This window comes from Geotrypetes seraphini, chromosome 10 (genome assembly GCF_902459505.1).
Source record: "Geotrypetes seraphini chromosome 10, aGeoSer1.1, whole genome shotgun sequence".
In the NCBI taxonomy this organism is placed as follows: Eukaryota; Metazoa; Chordata; class Amphibia; order Gymnophiona; family Dermophiidae; genus Geotrypetes; species Geotrypetes seraphini.
In genome coordinates, this window is record NC_047093.1 from 27,083,913 (window position 1) to 27,106,352 (window position 22,440).

At 43.9% G+C, this 22,440-nt stretch overlaps 1 protein-coding gene and 1 long non-coding RNA gene across 4 annotated transcripts in view; one reads left to right on the plus strand and one right to left on the minus strand.

Annotated features, from left to right (window-relative positions):
• Positions 1-4,823: 4,823 nt before the first annotated feature.
• LOC117368164 lies at positions 4,824-15,430 on the minus strand. The gene is made up of 3 exons (XR_004540913.1): positions 15,270-15,430; positions 8,471-8,566; positions 4,824-5,276 (listed from the first exon to the last, which is right to left on the minus strand). It is a non-coding gene; the product is annotated as an uncharacterized LOC117368164 (long non-coding RNA).
• A 427-nt stretch (positions 15,431-15,857) lies between these two features.
• Positions 15,858-22,440, plus strand: part of LOC117368163 (polycystin-1-like) — a 134,035-nt gene continuing 127,452 nt past the window's right edge. For all 3 annotated transcript variants that reach the window (XM_033961537.1, XM_033961538.1, XM_033961539.1), the window contains exons 1-2: positions 15,858-16,534; positions 21,222-21,293. In XM_033961537.1, coding sequence (XP_033817428.1) covers positions 15,987-16,534; positions 21,222-21,293 — 620 coding nt within the window. In that variant the 5' untranslated portion in view covers positions 15,858-15,986. The remainder of the gene's footprint in view (positions 16,535-21,221; positions 21,294-22,440) is intronic.

A 22,440-nucleotide genomic window follows, 5' to 3' on the forward strand; every position in this document is an offset into this window, starting at 1 on the left:
AAAGCCTGCTGAAAAACACGCGGCACAAGGGTCTGCACCCAGGGCAGCCAGCGTGGCCAACTAAAATGAAAGTACAGTACCAACATCCATCTGCGTCTGTGCTAGGCTGCAATGTTATTCTATGGAGACATATCACTGTCCCAAAATATTTCTTGCAAGAATGATACTTATGTGCATAACAAGATTCCAGTTCATTGTGCAGATAAACTTGTTTCCTGCTCACACTTATGTGCAGCGCTGGTCACTTCCCATTCTGTCTTTAAAGTTGCAAGCACTTGCTAGGCCCATCTTGTATGGCCAGTAAGGTGGCTAGATTTGCAACCGCCGCCCCATGCCTTTTTCCAAGAGCAAGTCATTGCACTGCTGTTATGAGTGGAAGGGCCAAATGCTTGGTCCTCCTGCTGTTACCATTTATGGATCGTCCTATGTGAATTCCATTACCATTTTTTTCTCCATCTCTGGCACATGTTAGGAGTTATGGCTTTGTAGACACTGATTTAGAATGAACCTTGGACTTCACTCCTGTACCTGTCATGCCACCAATGCATGACGGCGAATTGCATTTTATGGAGATAGTAAGCAAGGTGATATCTCATGCATATTCATAAAAAAAAATTCAATACAAAAAGAGCTATACATTAAAACCATTAAATATTATGATAAATACTTGTTTATTATTTAATCATTTTTATTGCACCATATCCCATTTAAAAATATTCAATTAAATAACATATTTCATACACACCAAAACAGTACACGTGAAGCTCTCCCAGTCTACCCGGGGCTTAACTACTCATTTGGATCAGACTTGGGGCTTCTTTTACAAAGGTGCGCTAGCATTTTTAGCGCACGCACCGGATTAGCGTGTGCTAGCCAAAAAACTACCGCCTGCTCAAGAGGAGGCGGTAGCGGCTAGTGCGTGTGGCATTTTAGCGTGCGCTATTCCGCGTGTTAAGGCCCTAATGCGCCATCGTAAAAGGAGCCCTTGGTGTAATATGGCGAAGAGTTAACAACGGAATGAAAGTAAAGGAAATTGAGAGTTGGCACAGGGGTGAAGATTTCTTATGATCTGCTAACTGGACAGTATTTCATGTAGTGGATGAACTTTTTATGAAATTTGGGATAATTAGGGTAGCCTGGGAGGACTTCACATGTATTTTTTAAATAATAATAATAATAATTTTATTCTTTTTTTTATTTTTTTTATTTATAGCCTTTTCAATTTTAAATCAAGCATACATAACTTGAAAAAGATCAGAAACAAACAAAATGAAAAGAAATCACATAATTATACAATCAAATGTATTGAAAACATTAACTAATATTTAGTCCACAATTTCGAAAATCAAGAAAGGAAAATTTCATCAATTTGGAAATAAAATTCTCTATTAGAGTAACGGCAATAGGTAACCCAAGCTACAGCCGGATGGTAGGTCATTTATCATTGGACTGAGATTCCAACCTTTCTTTTGGTCCAATAAAATCTAAAAGCTGTTTGGGCTAAAAAAAAAAAAAAAGAATATTTTATTCTTTTATACCGCCATACTGAAAAAGTTCTAGGCGGTTCACAACAAGGTGAGCTAATACATGGGATACAGATAAAATACAAATTAGAATAATGGACTTAACAACAGATAAAAACAGAAAGCATTTACAATATAATATAGGAAAGAAAACAACAGTTTAAAATTGGGGAAGCATTGTTGACAGTTTAAAAAGAACTGTTTAAATGCCAACCGGACAGGCAATAGAATACCAGCATGGCAGGGAAAGAAGTAATAAATACATAGAACAGATAAAATACATCAAGTTGAATATAAGGAACTTTATTGAAAAAATGAAGTTTTGGTGTATGAAATATGTTATTTAATTGAATATTTTTTAAGGGATATGGTGCAATAAAAATGATTAAATAATAAAATATTTATCATAATATTTAACAGTTTGAATGTATAGCTCTTTTTGTATTGAATTTTTGTAAATTAACCAGAACTATTGAAGGTATTTTACAAGTCCTGCTACTGGTTTTTGTGCAATGCATATTCATTAGGGAGATCCTGAAGAAAAACGAATCTGTAGGTAGCTCTCAAGGACTGGGCGTGAAGATCTAGGAGGTCAGGACGTGAGTGTTTTCACTTTTTTGAGGCTCATACCTTTCGTTTTCTTAGTGAGTAAACTTGAACTCATTGAATGATGCATCTAAGTTCTGTGCTGCCATCTAATGGCTCGGAAGAGGTTAAAGCAGTCTGTTAAACACCAGTAAATTCTTTTAATACAAAATCCAACAAATTTTCCTGACGAAGAGTACGACCTGACTCTTCATTAAAGACACAAATGAATTATTACTGGAATTACTGTTACTCATTTCAAAGCCAGTTTTCCAGGAGACCCACTATGCATGAGATAGATTTGCATAGAATGTAGGTAGTGTGTGCAAATGAATTTCACGCATATTCACCTTGGGTATCCTGCAAACCTAACGGGTTAGGTGTGCCCTAAGGACTGGGTTCAGAGACCCCTTGCTAGATTTGTCATTTTGACCACATCCTCCTAACACATTTCAAAGCTTAAGTATGTGCTGTGTGGAAACCCCCTCCCCCCATCACTTTCTTTGATTTGTTATCAATCTAGGAATTAGTTTAACTGAATATGCTCTTGGGCTTGGAGTGGGGTTTTTTTTTGTTTTGGGTTGTTTTTTTTTTTTTACATCATTTGAAAGTTTAATTACCTGTTCCCTATTTAACCCTTCCACTGCAATCATGATTTATTGTCAAATATATTTATTGAGCCCAACAAAAGCAACAAAAAAAGAACACAGCAATACAGCAATTCCAGCTCAAAGTTTCATGCTCCCCCAACACCCCCTGCCCTCCAGTCCTCCTTCAACCCACTAGATATATAAAAAAAATAATAATAATAATACAGGCAAGGACTAGAAGTCTAGAAACAAAGGAACAACAAATTAACAATTCAACAAGTGACTATGAACCGCCGGAGCCATTGTTGTCCAAAGGGATCCCATGTACGCTGGAATGCTCGCCCAAGTGGAGAGGAGAAATCTTGCACTCCCCCACGCTCCCACATCAGGAGCGTTATCAGGCAACAACGCCAGAGAGAATGGTCCGATGCCTCCACCTCCAGGTCACCGTTCATGAAGAAGGACATAGTGCTACTAGAAAGGGTCCAGATAAGAGCGACTAAAATGGTTAAAGGGCTGGAGGAGTTGCCGAGATTAGAGAAACTGGGCCTCTTCTCCCTTGAAAAGATAATGAAGGGAATAGCCTTAGTAGAGAAAGACAGACTGTTCACCCTCTCCAAGGTAGAGAGAACGAGAGGGCATTCTCTAAAATTAAAAGGGGATAGATTCCGTACAAACGTAAGGAAGTTCTTCTTCACCCAGAGAGTGGTAGAAAACTGGAACGCTCTTCCGGAGGCTGTTATAGGGGAAAATACCCTCCAGAGATTCAAGACAAAGTTAGACAAGTTCCTGCTGAACCAGAACGCAGGTAAGGTTAGTCTCAGGGCACTGGTCTTTGACATAAGGGCCACTGCGGGAACGGACTGCTGGGCACGATGGACCACTGGTCTGACCCAGCAGCAGCAATTCTTATGTTCCTAGGTCAGACCAATGGTCCATCAAGCCTAGTAGCCCGTCCTCATGGTGGACAATCCAGGTCCTAGTGCCTGGTCAAAGCCCAAGGAGTAACAACATTCCATACAGAATCTCAAAGAATAGCAAGATTCCAGAATCCCAGAGAGTAACAAGATTCTAGAATTCCAAAGAAGTCCAGGAAATTGTCCCAAACCTTTCTTAAAACCAGCTACACTATCCGCTCTTACAAACTCACCATGCTCTAAAACTGGCTTCATTTCATGAAAAAGCTTAATCCTAGCAGTGATGGCTGCTTTTCTAGTGCAATAATTAGTCACATAAAGGTACAATTGTCTGCACTGCTAATCTTGTCATGCTGCGATTACAAGCTCCAGCTCTTGTACATAACTGAAGAGAGAGAGAGAGAGAGGCGGAAGCATAGAGGAGCCGGTGTGACCCAAGTGAGAGGAGACAGAAGCAGTCCAGCCGCGGGAGTGATCTGTTGGGCATGATGGACCACTGGTCTGACCCAGCAGCGGGAAATTCTTATGATCTTATGATTTTTGTGTTTATGATTTGCTATGAGAATCAATCTTGCTATAACGGTCCGAACCTTTGTATGTGTCACATTTTATCATTAAAAAAAAAAAAATCTGTATTCAGTGGCGTAGTAAGGGTGAGTGGCACCCCTCCCCCGCCCCCCTGCCGTGTATGCGCCCTCTTCCCTTTCCCCGTACCTTTTAAACTTCTCTGCGGTGTCGGCTCCCGTTGACATCACTTCCTAGGCACGGGTCCTGGCAGTGACATCGGAGAGAGCACCAAAAAGGTGCGTGGAAGGGGTTCATAGACAAAATCGCACGAGACAACGGCGTGCCGACAACTGAGTGCAAGGTTGACGGCGTGCCGAAGAAAAGCACTATTTTAAAGGGTTCCGATGGGGGGTGTTGGTGGGGAACCCCCCTATTTTACTTAACAGACATCGCACTGGCGTTGTGGGGGGATTTGGGGGGTTGTAACCCCCCTCATTATACTTGAAACCAAACTTTTTGCCTGTTTTTTAGGGAAAAAGTTCAGTTTTAAGTATAATGTGGGGGGTTACAAACCCCCACAACGCCAGCGCAATGTCTGTTAAGTAAAGTGGGGAGGGGGGTTCCCCCCCACACCCCTGTCAGAGCCCTTTAAAATAGTGCTTTTCTTCGGCGCGCCGTCAACCTTGCGCTCAGTTGTCAGCACGCCATTGTCTCACGCGATTTTGTCTATGAACCGGGCATGCGCACAGCAAGGAGAGGAGCGGGGAGCAAGCAGACAGACGGGCGAACGAGCTGGGGAGGGCAGAGAGGATGAGGGGTGCTGCTACACCGTTAGGAAGACCGTGCCCATGGCGCACTGCACCCCCCCCCCCCCTTACTGTCTGTATTTGTACTAAAACGTGATTTGGATCTTTTCAGTTCTTTATTGCGGGATGTTTCTCTTGTGTCTTGTTGCCATCCTCCCAGGAGGCTCAAACTATGCACATTCCTGGCCAACTTCTTATCCTAGCGCAGGGGCTGTTTATCTAACAGATAATAAGATAAGAGATTGATCTTATCCAGTCCTTTCTGCCAGAAGTTCAGTGCGTCACTGGGTGGCATGGCCTGATCTGAGATGTGCTGATAAGAGTTGTTGGGAAGTGCAGGAGAAGGAGCTGAAAGATAAAACAACACATTACACAGAACGTTTATTTTAGAATTCCATTTAAATGCGTTTGTATTTCTTTTAAAATTCTACATGATATCTGTAATCCTCTTATTCCTTTATTTTGGAACGTTTACCGATTCTCCTTTACGAGAGGTATCCAACAATTTCTTCCAGAAAAGGGATTAAAGGAGTCAAGATCTTCAGTCAATCTTTGGTCTTTAAACTCTCTCAACTCTGGAATGATCTCCCCTTTTTTTTTTTTAAGGAGTTCCAGTTCGTTTCAATTTTTCCGTAAATTTTTAAAAACTACTCTATTTGCCAAACATTTTGAAAATGAATTCTTTTGAAATTTTGCTATTATCTTCTATTTATCATTTGTAAATCATTCCCTGTTTATTTAATTGCTGTAAACAGAGTCGAGCCTTCTCAGAGTGATGACTCGGTAGACAAAGTTAAGCTTTAGTTTAGAGTGTGTCTGGGATTTACAAATGTGAACTTTGGCCCCCGAGTACTGGACTCATGTTACGCCACCGCGCCCGATACAACATCAGCAACTGGAGCGTTTGGGGACGGAGCTGGAGATTGGTCTGACTCTCACCCTCCCTGAATATAATATGCAAACTGTACCCGGAAAAATCCCAACCTCCTCCCACCCTGGGCCCAGGCCCCCTCCAAACATTCACTGCACCCATTAAATGGCTGGCAGGAATGCCAAAACCCCACCAGCCAATGAAATTCCTTGCCGACCCACACCCCTCCTCCTCACGCTGCTGAAGCAACCAGGAAGTCAGCAAGGTGCTTCCAGCACACCGACACCAGGACTCTTCCTGGATGCTTAGTATGCAAGAACTGAGCATGCTCAGGGAGTACCATAGTTAGCAACTGGAGGCACCCTGCCAACTTCCAGATTACTGCAGCAGCATAAGAAGAAGGGGAGCAGCTTGCCAGGGAATTTCTTTGGCTGACAGGACTTCAGTATCCCTGCCAGCAAAAGTAACATAGACACATGATCGCAGATAAAGGCCAAATGGTCCATCCAGTCTGCCCATCCTAGACTTACCAGATGTCTGGATTTCTCTGGACATGCCCTCCTTTTCGAAGACATGTGCGGGGGTTCGGATGGCTTTTCAAAACCTGGCACTTTGTCCGGGTTTTGAAAAGCTTCCTCTAAATCGTGTCGGGCAGGAGGGCATTCCCGCATACCCAGATGCCCTCCTGCCCGACAAGAGCTGGCGGGGGGTGGGTGGGAGGGGTGAGGCTAGGGAATGATTGGGGGCGGGACTGGGGTATAATAGGGCGGGGATGAGTGGAACTGGGGGGGGGGGGACCGATCTAGGGGTTCGGATTTTACTAAAGTAAAATCTGGTATTCCTAGCCCATCCACAGTATTCACTTTCTCCTCTCTAAGAGATCCCATGTGCCTGTCCCATGCTGTCTTGAATTCATACACAGTCTCTGTCTCCACCACCTCTACCGGGAGACTGTTCCACACATCTACCTACCTACAAGAGGGCATCCGCTCAATCTCAAGGGCGGGAAATTTCATGGCGACACCAGGAAATATTTCTTCACCGAGAGAGTGGTTGATCCTTGGAACGAGCTCCCGGTGCAGGTAATCGAGGCAAACAGCGTGCAAGAATTTAAGAGCAAATGGGATGCCCATGTGGGATCCCTTAGAGCAGGGGTGTCCAATGTCGGTCCTCGAGGGCCGCAATCTAGTCGGGTTTTCAGGATTTCCCCAATGAATATGTATGAGATCTATTAGCATACAATGAAAGCAGTGCATGCAAATAGATCTCATGCATATTCATTGGGGAAATCCTGAAAACCCGACTGGATTGCGGCCCTCGAGGACCGACATTGGACACCCCTGCCTTAGAGGGTTAAGCCAAGGGAACCTGTCACCAGGAGTGGGATCCCTAGGATAGTAGACTTGGGGGTGGGTCTGTAGAGTGGGCAGACCTGATGGGCTATGGCCCTTATCTGCCATCATCTTCTATGTTTCTACCTTTCTGTAAAAAAGTATTTTCTTAGATTACTCCTGAGACTATCACCTCTTAACTTCAACCTATGTCCTCTCATTCCAGAGCTTCCTTTCATATGCACAGGGGAGGACCCTCCCTTCCCCCCCAAAATAAAAAAAACGTGAAGGTCTGGCTATGTCACTCGATGTACCAGAGTAAAGGCAGAGGCCAAGAAAATGTGACCGTAAGATACCAAACTCGAGTTCCAGTTGTACTGGACATCCGTGGCCTGATTTAAGAAAGAATTTCCAAGTGCACCTTGATATATTGCCTGTACAGCTCATGAACTCCAGGAAAAAGATCTCTTCAGATCAATGCAACTACTAATGTGAGTATTAGTAGTAAATTTGAGAGAATAAGATCGTACTCATCATACCCTGGCTTAGGCCTGAGGTTCATTCCACTATTACCCACTTGGGGGCACTGTTGGCCAAGCGATTCATAACCCATGTCTTTATCTGGGACACATGATAGAGCAGTGGCCTCAAACTCAAACCCTTTGCAGGGCCACATTTTGGATTTGTTGGTACTTGGAGGACCGCAGAAAAAAAATAGTTAATGTCTTATTAAAGAAATGACAATTTTTGCAATAGGTAAAACTCTTTATAGCTTATAAATCTTTCCTTTTGGCTAGGTCTTAATAATAATATTGTCATTTAAAGCTAAAGAGACATATGATCAAGAAACTGTTTTATTTTACTTTTGTGGTTATGAAAAACATACCGAAGGCCTCAAAATAGGACCTGGCGGGCTACGAGTTTAAGACCACTGCTATAGGCTAAGGCTCTTTACACCTGCATTGTGATATCATAGAACTTTATGGCAGATAAAAGGCCAAATGGCCCATCCACTATCTCCTCCTCTCCCTATTGGCTAAGGCTCTTAACATTTGCATCTCCTCTTCCTATAGGGCAGTGGTCTCAAAGTCAAACCCTTTGCAGGGCCACATTTTGGATTTGTAGGTACTTGGAGGGCCTCAGAAAAAAATAGTGAATGTCTTATGAAAGAAATAACAATTTTGCATGCGGTAAAACTCTTTATAGTTTATAAATTTTTCCTTTTGGCTAAGTCTTAATAATAATATTATAATTTATAGCTAAAGAGACAGATGATCAAGAAACTGTTTTATTTTACTTTTGTGATTATGATAAACATACCGAGGGCCTCAAAATAGTACCTGGCGGGCCGCGAGTTTGAGACCACTGTGATAGAGGTCTCCTGTTTCCATCTCCACTGCCATCCTCTGCTCTTTTATCCTCTCGATTCTGTTTAACTGTAAATAAATTAATAAAGGTGTCACAGATTCTTTTTTTGGTCAAAAAATCTAGATTTTTCCTGATGTCACTAAGGTGACTCAATAGCGCAGAAAAGCCTTTTTGGCATATGGTATGTGGGAGTTAAGAATGTATTTTTTGAACCTGAACAATTGAAGTCTTTTCTGGACCTGAAAAAATTTGGTGTAGCCTCCAATTGATATGTACCGCAATCCGGGCCCCTTTTACAAAGCTGCGGTAGTGAGTCCCGGTGTGGCAAATACAACACGTAGGAATTGAATGGGCTATGCCACATTTATGAATTAGGCAGGATAGTCGAAGCTTATGCATTGCTTTATAATATTTTTCTTTTCCTTTATTAAAAACTCATAATGTGATTGATGTTCCCCCCTCAAACTGGTAATCTAATTAAGGGAAAATGTGTTCCTTGTTTCCTGGAATTGATACATTCACTCTGTGTTTCTTGAAAGTTTAAACAAATATTTGCTTGTGTATCATATTGTATCATAATTATAATAAATAAAAGAATTTAAAACATGTGTAGCAGATCTGCAGAGAATCAAGGGGAAAAGGAAGTAAACCCCTGCTCTTTCAATGCAATTAAACAGAATGTACCAGTGGTGACATCATTAAAAAAATGCATCTCCTGATAAGGCCCAGGCAATATAAGTTAATATAAAATCTTGGCAAGTCATTAGGCTACTATTAAAGAGTTTTTATTATATCATGTTCATATACGTTGGAAAGAATTCCGTGGCCCATTGCTCTGCATGCTTTCTCCGCTTGTAATACACAGGTGCCCGAGAGAGGAAAAAGCAATCCCTAGCAGAACTGAAATAGCAGCAATTGTGTATTTTATATAGGGCTACCTTATGGCTCCAGAAAAAGGGGGGACGGATTAAGACATCCGGGTTTTACTTCCATTGAAAGCAGTGGAAGTAAAACCCCGATGTCTCAATCCGGCCTCCTTTTTCTGGAGCCGTATGATAACCCTACACTTGGGGGCAGAATCGCACTTGTTAAAGTTTTCAGATCCCACTGTGGCTAATTCATCCCAGGACCCACCCTAAGGTCATCCCTGCCGGCCTAGGAGGGAGACATGAAGTGGGACCTCTGAGATGTATGTGCCCTGTTATATAAGGTCCACCAACACTACAAAACAGAATTTCCTTCTATAGCAGGGGTAGGGAACTCTGGTCCTCGAGCGCCGTATTCCAGTCGGGTTTTCAGGATTTCCCCAATGAATATGCATGAGATCTATGTGCATGCACTGCTTTCAATGCATATTCATTGAGGAAATCCTGAAAACCCGACTGGAATACGGCTCTCAAGGACCGGAATTCCCTATCCCTGTTCTATAGCTAATGGAGATGTCGTATTCCCCCTTCAGTGATTCCTTCCTTCCCACTACCGCAGCAAAAAGTTTATAGGTTGAACCTTATTTTAATTTGCTGAACAATCAGGGTGTCTGTCATGCAGAGAGCAGTGAGGCTAACCCCCCCCCCCCATTATAAATAGAGTTACCATATGGTTCCAGAAAAAGGAGATATCCCACTGTTATCACAGCTCTAATAAAACTTAATTGTTAATTATAAGTAAAGTGCTCAGACCCTTCAACCAGACTGTTTAGTGATGTCACTAAACTATGGCTGCCGTTGGGACCATCACGGCCTTTACTGTCCCATTGCCTTCCTTCTTTTGTCACATAGATATTCCAAGTGGACTAAAACCAGATAAGAGAAGCTGGAACGAACTTATGTTGTTGGGGAGCCTTGTTGGATACACTTTCGGCGGCCATAGACTGGAACGTATGTAAGTGCTAGTGCTCATAAGTGAATGCAGCAAAAAGCCATTTGAGTAAAATGGCCCCCCGACTCGAGTTTTGCACTCTTCCTCAGGAGGGGGGGGGTCACTGTCGGTTAAATACAAATACAAAAAATATGCTAAATAATCATGTTCTCCTTATACTACCCTCACTAAAAAGTTCCTAATTCATACTGTTTTAAACTACCTTAACATAAATTGGTTTATAAATCAATAACTCACATACCTGGGGCTCCTTTTACTAAGGTGCGCTAGCGTTTTTAGCGCACGCCCCAAATTACCGCGTGGTATGCTTCTAGAATAACACCAGTTCAATGCTGGCGTTAAAGTCTAGCATGTGCGGTAATTTAGCGCGTGGTATTCTGCGTGTTAAGGCCCTAACGCAGTGTTTTTCAACCTTTTTGCACCTATGGACCGGCAGAAATAAAATAATTATTCTGTGGACCGGCATCGGTCCGTGGACCGGCGGTTGAAGAACACTGGGCTAAGTCGTGGGCCAGACTCCGCCCATCTCTACCCAATGTCCACCCCAGACCCCGCCCCCATAATAGTAATAATTGCACCTTGCACGTCCCGTGCCTCACCTGGAAGCCTTCCCTCTGACGTTGCAACGTCAGAGAGAAGGCTTCCGGTTCAGGCGCAGGACGCGCGTAGGAGTCGCTGCCCGTGGCTTTGTGCACTGAATCAGTTAGCAAGAGGGAGCTGGCTCGAAGATAACGCCACATCGATTGCACCGTGGACTGGTGGTGGAAGAAGTTTATTATTAAGTTTCAAGTTTATTAGGATTTTATATACCGCCTATCGAGGTTATCTAAGCGGTTTTTACAATCAGGTACTCAAGCATTTTCTCTATCTGTCCCGGTGGGCTCACAATCTATCTAACATACCTGGGGCTATGGAGGATTAAGTGACTGGCCCAGGGTCACAAGGAGCAGTGCGGGGTTTGAACCCACAACCCCAGGGTGCTGAGGCTGTAGATCCAACCACTGCACCACACACTCCTCCCGGTTTTGGGTCTGATGCATGTGCTGGCCCTGTGGACCGGCAGGAAATTTCTGTGGACCTGCACTGGTCCATGGACCGGTGGTTGAAGAACACTGCCCTAACGCACCTTAGTAAAAGGAGCCCCTAGTCTTGGCGATTTCGAACTCAAAGAACAAGGAAGAATGAGCTGCGTGTGAGCATCTGCTGTTGCCCCCACCCTTTTTATCTCTCTCTAGCGGAAATGACATCATCCAAGAGAAAGTCAAATGAAAACCAAAAATGGAAACAGAAAAATGAATGAAGAACAAAATGAAATAAAATGAAATAAAAAAACTGCCCTCAACACTAATAATAAATCATAACTGGAAAGTGGGGGGAAGGGAGGTGGGAGTAGTAGGGGTGTCGATATGGGTCATATGGAAATATATTTTGGAGGAATGATAGAAATACTGTATGTATGAAAATATAAATGTGAATCTTTTTGAAATGAAATCTATTTGTATTATATTATATTTAATTACAGTATTTCCTTCAATAAAATGTTATAAACTAAATCATAACTGGAACCAGTCTTTTTCTACATTTAATCCCCGAGGGGACAAAGTTTGCCACTTAAAAATGAAAAAGGAAGACGGATTGAAACATCCAGGTTTTACTTCCGTTGTTTTCAATGGAAGTAAAACCCACATGTCTCTATCTGTCCTCCTTACTTCCATTGCTTTCAGTGGAAGTAAAACCTGGATGTCTCAATCCGCCCTTCTTTTTCTGGAGCCATATGGTAACCCTAGCTTATATAGTAACATAGTAGATGATGGTCGTTAAAGACCTGTATGGGCCATCTAATTCTACATATGCTCTTGATCTTGATTTGTCCTTGCCATTTTCAGGGCACAGCCCATAGAAGTCTGCCCGGCACTAGCTTTGTTTCTCAGTTTCTGAAATTGCCATCTCTAAGCACTGCTAAGTTTGGTTCCATTCTCTTTCCATACAGGATTTATTTGTGTTTATCTCATGCATTTTTTTTGCAGGGTCAGGAATAGATGCAGACAATATGATCCTATGTCAAGATAGGTTTATGGTTTATTTAGTATTGAATATACCAGCATTGCCTTTAGTGGGCACAACAAAGCGATTGGAATCCAAAAAATAATTTTGGGAAGAAAAAAAAAGGAACACCATTAGTCAACAGGATAGGACGGAGACAGTATCCAGTAGGATCCAGGAGTACAGAGTACCCCTAAACACCCAATAGTGATGAATTAAAGATCAGAAATTTCCAAGTTTTATTAAAAATTTGATAAAACGCTTATATAATTTCTAAGCAATTTACAATTAAAAAAAAAAAAAAAGATACATAAAAAGAAGACATATAGACAATACTTATGTTAATACTAACTTACAGGAAACACAAGGAAAAAGGGAGAGAGCTACAGTTTTTGAAAGCAAAGGAACATTCAAGGGAAGCACATTAAGGGAGGGAGGGGTTTCAGCCTTATAAGGCTAGTTTCTGGTATTTTGGAGAGTCTTATCTATCTATCCCTGTTAATGGATAATATCAATTTAAGATTTCAACCATCAGGTCAATCCTAGAAAAATCTTATACATGAATACAGGTACTTGGAGAGACCCCCCCCAGGAAAGAGACTTGGGAGTACTGGTCGACAAGTCAATGAAGCTGTATGCGCAATGTGCAGCGGCGGCGAAAAGGGCAACCAGAATGCTAGGAATGATCAAGAAGGGGATCACGAACAGATCGGAGAAGGTTGTCATGCCGCTGTACCGGGTCATGGTATGCCCCTGGAATACTGTGTCAAGCACTAGTCGCCGTACATGAAGAAGGACACGGTACTACTCAAGAGGGTCCAGAGAAGAGTGACTAAAATGGTTAAGGGACTGGAGGAGTTGCCGTAACTGGGCCTCTTCTCCCTTGAAAAGAGGAGACTGAGAGGGGAGGACATGATCGAAACATTCAAGATATTGAAGGGAATAGACTTAGTAGATAAAGACAGGTTGTTCACCCTCTCCAAGGTAGAGAGAACGAGAGGGCACTCTCTAAAGTTGACAGGGGATAGATTCCCTACAAATGTAAGAGAGTTCTTCTTCACCCAGAGAGTGGTAGAAAACTGGAATGCTCTTCTGGAGGCTGTTATAGGGGGAAACACCCTCCAGGGATTCAAGCCAAAGTTAGACAAGTTCCTTCTGAACCGGAACGAACGCAGGTAGGGCCAGTCTCGGTTAGGGCACAGATCTTTGACCTGGGGCCAACCCCATGAGCGGACTGCTGGGCACGAGGGACCACTGGTCTGACCCAGCAGCGGCAATTCTTATGTTCTTATGAGACAATTAGCGCTGCAATAGCACTGGCGTTAGGGGTGCACAGAATGTTCAGAGAGCACCAATGCTGATTGTTAGTTATTCCCTCCCCATGCTGAGAGACTGCACAAAATGAACCCCGCCCTTACTGCTGAAAACCTAACACCAGCTCGGAACTGGCTTTTGGGGGCTGGATGAGCCACAGTTTATTTCCAGATCACTGATTCCTTACAAACCTAAACGTTCTCTAAGATCATCTGATCAAAACCTGCTCTCGGTGCCGTCTTTGAAGATTATTGGGACCAGAAGATCAGATATGTTCACCGTTATGGGCCCACAATGGTGGAATACCCTACCTCAGTTTATTCGAACTGAAAAAGATATTGTAAAATTTAAAAAACTGTTAAAAACCCACTTATTTAAAGATGCCTATGAATCTTAACATTAGTTCTTTTTTTTTATTTAATCAAAAACTATACTAGATTGTGCATTGGTACTATGATTCCCTCCCATTTGTCTTTTCCTTTTTTCTAACCATACCCAAATATTGTAACTTTTAACCCCACCCCTTAAACTCATGTCCGTATTGTTTAATTTTGTTATTTGAATTTATTTTGTAAAGTCTTTTCTATCTTAATTATAATATGTACATCGCCTAGAAAATGTAATAGGCGATTCATCAAAGATTAAATAAACTTGAAACTTGAAACTTGGATGCACTATAAATGGTCGTTAAAACTGTGCAGGTCGCTGTGGGCCGAATTTTTGTCCGATTTCAAAATGGTGATTGATATGCCGAATGGCTTCCCATGCAAATGAGTTTTGCGGAGGGCAGCCACAATCCTATCCGATCGCTCGTTTTGAAAGCGACTCTCTCACAGGCACAGAGCTGGCAGGGGAAGCCTGAACAGCTGAGTGACAGGGGAAGCCCCAAAGCAGCCGCCCGCCACTCAGCTGTTTGGGGTATTTTTCTTTTTTAAAAAAAATTGCCCAGATGTGCGTGTGTTACACATTCACAATACTTGTCCCCATAAAAAAAAAGTGTCAGCTCCTCCCAGACTCCCCAGACCCCCTCACACTCCTGACTGTCCCCCTCTAAAGATCGCACCCCCCATGAGGATCCTTGGCAGGAGGGATGCCCACTCATTGCTGTGGCATGTTTTATTGCATCTGGCCCCCCCATAGCCCCTCGACATGAAGGCCCCCCTTCCGACTCTCCCACCATCCCACCAAAGTCCCCAAAAGAAGGCCCTGCTGGGCTGAGTGGGGGGGGGGGGGAGGGGTTAGGTCAGACACTCCCTCCAGCTAAAGGACTCCCCCACAACTCCTTTATACCTTGTAGGCATTAACGTCATTGAAATCTGGCAGGAGGGATGCGCACTCCCTCCTGCCGGCAGGACCCACCTCTGCATAACGGTGAGCTTTCCCCTTCCCTATAACACCCTTTAGTCAACAGTCCCCTTAAACTGTGTAAATCCTCCATGCACAGGAAAATACCTACTGTACCTGAATGTAATTCTCCTTGAAAATGGAAACAGTGGTGTGAATTAAACCCAAAATTCAAATACAGAAAGTGCCCACCTGTTTCCTCTTCCAGGATCTCCCTGGAATGATTTCCAATCCCTCCTGATGGCTCTGTGCTTGCAAATGAGAGACCAACAGCCCTGGTCACATATCAAAACTGTCAAGTGCCTCTACCGATGGAGAGACTCTGTGATGGGGAAAGACCCAGAGTACACACATCTGGGCTGTACTTGTGTGGAGAGCAGCTGGATAGAGCTGCAGTTGAAATGCAGCCTAGAGAGACAAGGAGGAGTAACCCCACCTCTGCCAAGAGACTGCACCGGCCACTTCAGCATTAGCTCTCTTTAGCTGACATAAGACCCCGGGAGACGTTAACCCCTCTTCGCTCTACATTTTAGGAGCATCACGAGGGCAGTATTTTGCAGGTGAAGTGGCGACACCCTCTGCAGTCAGCTTTGAACGAGGAGAGCAAGACAGGGCAGAGTGGGCAGAGCAAGGAGCAAGAATGAATGGGATGGGGGGAAGGGAGGGAGGGTCAGGGGGAGGGAGCAGCAACCGGGGTCTTGCAATGGAGAGGCAGTTGCTGAAAACACTCAAGGGCTGCGGTTTCCCAAAGAAGAGGAAGAGAAAAGAGACAGAACAAAGCGGAGTAACTGAACCTGAAAGGACACAGCTACTGAAATGAACCTGAGATGCCACCAACACTTGCAGGGCTAGAAGTTTGCTAAAGAAGTTTGCATATAGAGAGGTCTGTTGTCAGCTATTAAAAAAAAAATGCCTTGGTTTACATGGGCAAAAAATCCATCATCTAATTGTAGACATTTTTGTCGTCAGAGGACTATTTGCATTCTCTGGACTCTCATCCTTGGCTTGCTAGGAATGTCCCACATTGGTGGTGTCTGTACTTGCAAATTGCCTGAGATCTCCAGGGCTGCAGCAAGACAGGTACAAACAGGAGAAGACACATGGCTTGGGTTAACAGAAACGATGTGCGGACTACTTTCAAAGTGCAGGTATAAATCCAGGACAACTAGAGATCTCAGTTTAGAACAGCCTATGAGTCCACCAGTGGCAGCTAAGCCCAATACATCCGCACGGGAAGCAGCAATGGAGGAGCCTTCAGGGGGCAGAAGGAGCCTACTGATGAAGAAGACTCAGTGTCTGGAAGGAACGGAGTGTGAGGAGCAGAGGGAAGACATCCCAGGGTTTGACTTACCATGTCCAGCTCACTGCTTCTGTACCTCCACAGTAGTGAACTGCTCTTGTGCAGGGCTGCTGAATATTCCTGCAATAGGGTCCTATCCCTTCAGCACCAAGCATCTGTAAGTAGACAGAATTCTCCTTAAAAAGGTTTGAAGTAAGAGTCTTTTTTTTTTTTTTTTCTCCAAATGTTCTTTCTTTCCTTCTTAGTTCCTTCCTGTCCTCCACTGTCGCTCTCTTTCATTGTTGAAATTGTTCAGTTTCTGTAAGGTGATGGATCGTTTAGCTGTACCCTTAGGAAACCATAAGTTGCCTTTTGGCCTTGATCTGCTGTCATGTTTCTGAGTTTCTAAATCTGAGGCGGTAGTGGATGCTGCAGATAGGCAGACTGGATTGACCATTTGGCCTTTATCTGCCATCATGGTTCTATGTTTCTATAACCAAAAAGCTCTATGACCTCACAAAGCAAATGTTGAGAGTCTTAGCCTATAACAACAATGTTCTATGACCTCACAATGCAGGTGTAAAGAGCCTTAGCCAATAGGGAGAGGAGGAGACAGTGGATGCTGTGGATGGACCATTTGGCCTTTATCTGCCATCATGGTTCTATGTTTCTATAACCAAAAAGCTCTATGACCTCACAAAGCAAGAGTAAAGAGTCTTAGCCTAAAATCATAAAGTTCTATGACCTCATAATGCAGGTGTAAAGAGCCGTAGCCTATAGGGAGAGAAGACGATAGTGGATGCTGCAGATGAGCCATTTGGCCTTTAACTGTTCATGTTTCTGAGTTTCTTACATTTCATGACATCTCACAACCTTTATGACAGTGATATGTAGGGAGATTGATGCCAGAGAATCACCATCCTGTAATAACCATAAAGGTTCGGACAGCTGCATGCAGTGGGTGATTGAGCACCCCCAATATTGAGCAGACTCATGATTGTGTCCAGGGGTGGGGGTCATTTCCATTGGATTTAGCACCCCCTAATCACTGGTCCAGCGGGTGAAAGGAGGAAGAGAAAAGTGTCTTCTGCATATTCACTGGCCAGAAGCAAAAACAGAAAGGTTAATATCAGAAGAAATTTCTCCAAGAGGGTCAGTTTTGCACATACCATGACAGGAAATGTAAATTCCGCTGCTCTGTATATAACCACTAATTCGTATTATATTTTCCTTTCTTAAACTCTTGTAAACCGTGTGGAGTTCTATCCTTATAGAGAAGATGCGGTATATAAGCTTAAGGTTTAGTTTAGTTTAGGAATGACCCTCGCTCGTAAGCCAGCGCAGTCTCGGTCGTGTGTGGCCTACTGGGTTTCTCATTCTTTGACCGCAGCATGAATTTCTCAGTATGTGTTTATACACGCTGCCCTGCACCTCCTCACACAGGCAGGTGGGGAGCTGGGTTATTCTGTGGGAGGTGGTGGTGATGGAATGCTGTGGGAGACCATGCCAGCATAATAAGGAATGCATGCTATTCCCAAGGACCTGTGACCTCTCAGAGGGAGCCAGCAGACATACAAAACCCTAAGAAACAACAGACCAAAGTGTGGATGCCGAACTCCGTTTTCTAATCTGCCTTCCCCCTTCTCTTCCTACCCTGTGCTTTTCTCATAGGTAACATTTCGTAATGTTTCTTCATGGAGGCTCCACTGTTGTCCTAAGCGCTTGAATAAAGAAAATATCAGTCAGATGGGGTGAAGGGTCAAATGTCAGATGGTTGACCCTCCAAGGGGGGAACAAGGGATACTGGTTCAATGGAGAGAAAAGCTGAGGGACTGTGTCTGAATTCAAGAAAGTCTGGGATAGGCACATGGGATCTCTTAGAGAGAGGAAGAGATAATGGTTACTGCAGATGAGCAGATTGGATGGGCCATTTGGCCTTTATCTACCATCATGCTTCTATAACCATAAAGTTCTATGACATCACAATGCAGGTGTACAGAGCCTTAGACAATAGGGAGAGGAGAAGATAGTGGATGCTGCGGATGGGCAGACTGAGTGGGCCATTTGGCCTTTATCTGCCATCTTGTCTCTATGTTTCTATGATTCTGTGAGTGAACAGAGCTGCTCATCTTCCTGCCTAAACCCACCTCTCTGCTTCCCTCATTCTCCATCTCTGTAGACAACACTCTCATCCTTTCTGTTTTATCCACTCGTAATCTCGGGTTCATCTGTGACTCTTTTCTCTCCTTCACCGCTCACATACAACATATCGCTAAAACCTGCCGCTTCTTCCTCTATAGTCTATAACATTACCAAAATCCTCCCTTTCCTCTCTGAGCACACTACCAAAACACTTATCCACGCCCTCATCACCTTGCCCTTAGACTACTGCAACTCACTACTCTCAGGCCTTCGGCTTAGCAATCTCGCTCCCCTCCAATCTGTCCACAACTCATATTCTAATCTAATCTAATCTAAATCTTGGGTTTATATACCGCATCATCTCCGCAGATGGAGCTCGACACGGTTTACATATTCCGGGAGAGCCGCTTTCTCACGTTACTCTTCTCCTAAAGTGACTTCATTGGCTTTCCATCCGTTTCCAAATACAATTTAAACTCCTCTTACTGATCTACAAATGCACTCACTTAGCTGCCCCTCACTATCTCTCTTCACTTATCTCCCCCTATGATTCCCCCCCTCCCATGAGGGTAAGTCCCTCCTTTCTGTGCCCTTCTGTTCGGCTGCCAACTCCAGACTCCGTCCCTTCTGCCTTGCTGCGCCATATACTTGGAACAAGCTGCCCGAATCCCTCTGGCAGTGTTCGAGGCCCAGTTAAAAGCTCACCTCTTTGAGAGTGCTGTCGACTCCTAACTCCTCTAACTTTGATTTCTGCATCCCCTACCCTCTATGTCATGTCTTGTCTGTCCAAGTTAGATTGTAAGCTCTTCCGAGCCATGACTGTCTATAAACATCAAAATGTACGTCTTTCAGTGCCATATAAATGATAAAGTTGGAGTGGTAGGATCTGGCATCAGGTACAAAGGAGATCCCAGATCTCAGGTGAAAGGAATCGGAGAGACTGGGCTGTGAGGCTCACAGCCAGCGAAGCCCATGAAGAAAGTCTGTGAGCGTCTTGTAGAAATAGTTTGCTAATTGATGGGAACTTCTGGGACTCAGAGCTGTTGTCTCTGTGCAGGGTCCTACCCTAGCTGATTTCCTTTAAGAGCTCGGTCTGTTTAGTTTGCTGTCCATGACGACGAGTCTCCCATCTCGTCGGCCTTGACTCTTGCATCTGGAATCTGTAGCCCACAGCTGCCAGGGTTGCGGCTGGCACAAGTAAGGAATGCACGCATGACTAGCTGCTGCCTGCAGGTGGCCCAGACCTTGTTAACTCCGAGCCTTGTCTCCATGGTAACTCAGCCAGCTTTATCCTATGGGCAGGAGGGGGGGGGGGTTATTGCTACATTCCTCTGACTTCTCTGCCATTGAAGGGGTCTTTGCTTTGTTCCCACATTACCCAACCAGACAGAGGCTCTCTATAGGGACTGAGAAATACCGAGAGCAAGAATAACACCCAAGACCTTAAGAATCACTTTCAAGAAAGTTACAGGAATAGAATAAAGCCAGCAATTCAGCTTCTAGACAGGAGAGAAGGAAAACCCGACCTGCCACACTGTGGTCTTAGTTGTGAAGCCTTCAGGACTGGAGTTCACACCCCAAGTCAGTCTGGTGTTCAAGATATTCAAACTGAATACGCATGAGATAAATTTGCACGCACTGCCTTCATTGTATGCAAATCCTATCTCTTGAATAATTATTGGGGCTATTCTGAAACTCTGACTGGTTAGGTGTGTCTTGAGGCCCGGTCTGAGATCCTCTGTCCTAAAGACAGCCATCTTTAAACAGAAGTCGCTCTTCCCTTTTTAAGTACAAGAAACTTATAATTTTTTTTCATTTTTATTATAATCACATTTCACACAAGGACTTTTACACCTGGTTTCCGTTGATGTAAATCCTCTTGCCTAAAATTGGGTGCAAATCCTGGCACTAAGCGCTATGCTGTCAACAGCATCCAACTTGGAGTGCCATTTCTAGAATAGTGATCAGCGCTCTTTTTTTTGTTGTTGTTTTGTTTTGTCAAATTTGGTCCTCGGTCATTCTGGTTAACTGTCTGAGCGTGGATATAGCACTGGTGCAGTCTAGGGATGGAAAAAACCATAGTCTTTATTTCAAGAACTCTCAGGAACAAAAGATGTGCCTGGTGTGGCCGCATTTCACCCATGTGGCTGAGTCAGGGGCAAACCAGTTGGTGAAATGCACCCTATAAACACCAAAGCTGCAAATACACCCATAATTATTTCACTGATCCCAGTGCCTAAGTTTTGGCATTGTTTTCTGGAATCTACTCCAGTTTGTCTTTTATCTCCTAACTGACACATCCATACAACCCCCCTCTACTAAATAGTTTCCCTATGGGGCAGATAATATTGTAAATTGCCTTAAACTTATATAGGCATAGTGAGTCCATTGCAGGGAGAAAAAAAAAAAAAAATCCATATTCTCAATGCAAAGATCATCCCCCTCCTTCTACAAAACCTCCAAAGCAGTTTTTAGCAGAGGCCAGTGTACTGAATACTCTGCGCTAACTCCCGATGCTCAAAGGAACTCTATGAGTGTCGGGAGCAGCGCAGACCAGCCGGCGCTAAAAACTGCTTTTGTGGTTTTGTGAAAAAAAGTGTGGGGGGAGGGGGAGAGAATGTATTACATACTATAATATTTTAAAATATAAAGCTTAAAAGTAAGAAAAGACACCATGCTCCTGGACCCAAGTAACAATTTGCCTTGTTTTCCTCAATGTGCAGTGACTTGTCTTACAACCGACTGAGTGAACTGGGAAGGAAGGATCTTGATGGGTTTCCAAACCTCTACTCTCTGTGAGTAACAGAATTCCCATTTTCCAAGACCCACAGTAAGTAGAGTTGCCAATGAGATTCAACCATGCAGAGAGGTTGCACCAGTCCTTTTTAACCCATTGTATCTAAAGTCAATAGATGTAGTGAGGTAGGGGTGGGGAGGTAGGGTGGAAATCTGATTATAAATCAGTTTAATCTCGACCACAAGAGGGCACCCGCTCAAACTCAGGGGCGGAAAATTTCATGGCGACACCAGAAAGTATTTCTTCACAGAGAGAGTGGTTGATCATTGGAACAAGCTTCCAGTGCAGGTGATCGAGGCAGACAGCGTGCCAGACTTTAAGAATAAATGGGATACCCATGTGGGATCCCTACGAGGGTCAAGATAAGGAAATTGGGTCATTAGGGCATAGACAGGGGGTGGGTAAGCAGAGTGGGCAGACTTGATGGGCTGTAGCCCTTTTCTGCCGTCATCGTCTATGTTTCTATATTTCTATGTTTCTATGTTACCTGCCAGTGGAAGGCCCACTTATCTGGATTACAGGACCCAAGGCAACATGGATTCACATCTGATCAATTTCTTTGACTAGGTGACCAGAGAATTGGATAGAGAGCGCTAGATGTGGTGGTTCACGTCTTTGGCAGTGTTCCACACAGGCATCTAATAAATAAACTGAGTGCCCTCGGTATGGGTCCCAAAATGACAGGCTGGGTCAGGAACTGGTTGGGTGGAAGGCAACAGAGGGCAGTGGTCAATAGAGATTGCTCTAAGGAAAGGGATGCTACCAGTGGTGTGCCTCAAGGTTCGGTTCTTGGGTCTGTTCTTTTTAACATTTTTATAAACGGTATTGCTGAAGGGTTGTCGGGTAAGATTTGCCTCTTTGCAGATGATACCAAAATCTGCACTAGAGTAGACACGCCGGATGGTGTGAATAACATGAAGAAAGACCTGGCGAAGCTTGAAGAATGGTCTGAAATTTGGCAGCTAAAATTTAATGCTAAGAAATGCAAAGTCATGCATTTGGGCTGCAAAAACCCGAGGGAACGGTACAGATTAGGGAGTGAAGAGCTTTTGTGCACGACAGAAGAGCGGGACTTGGGTGTGATTGGATGTGATGATCTTAAGGTGGCCAAACGGGTTGAAAAGGTAACGGCGAAAGCTAGAAGG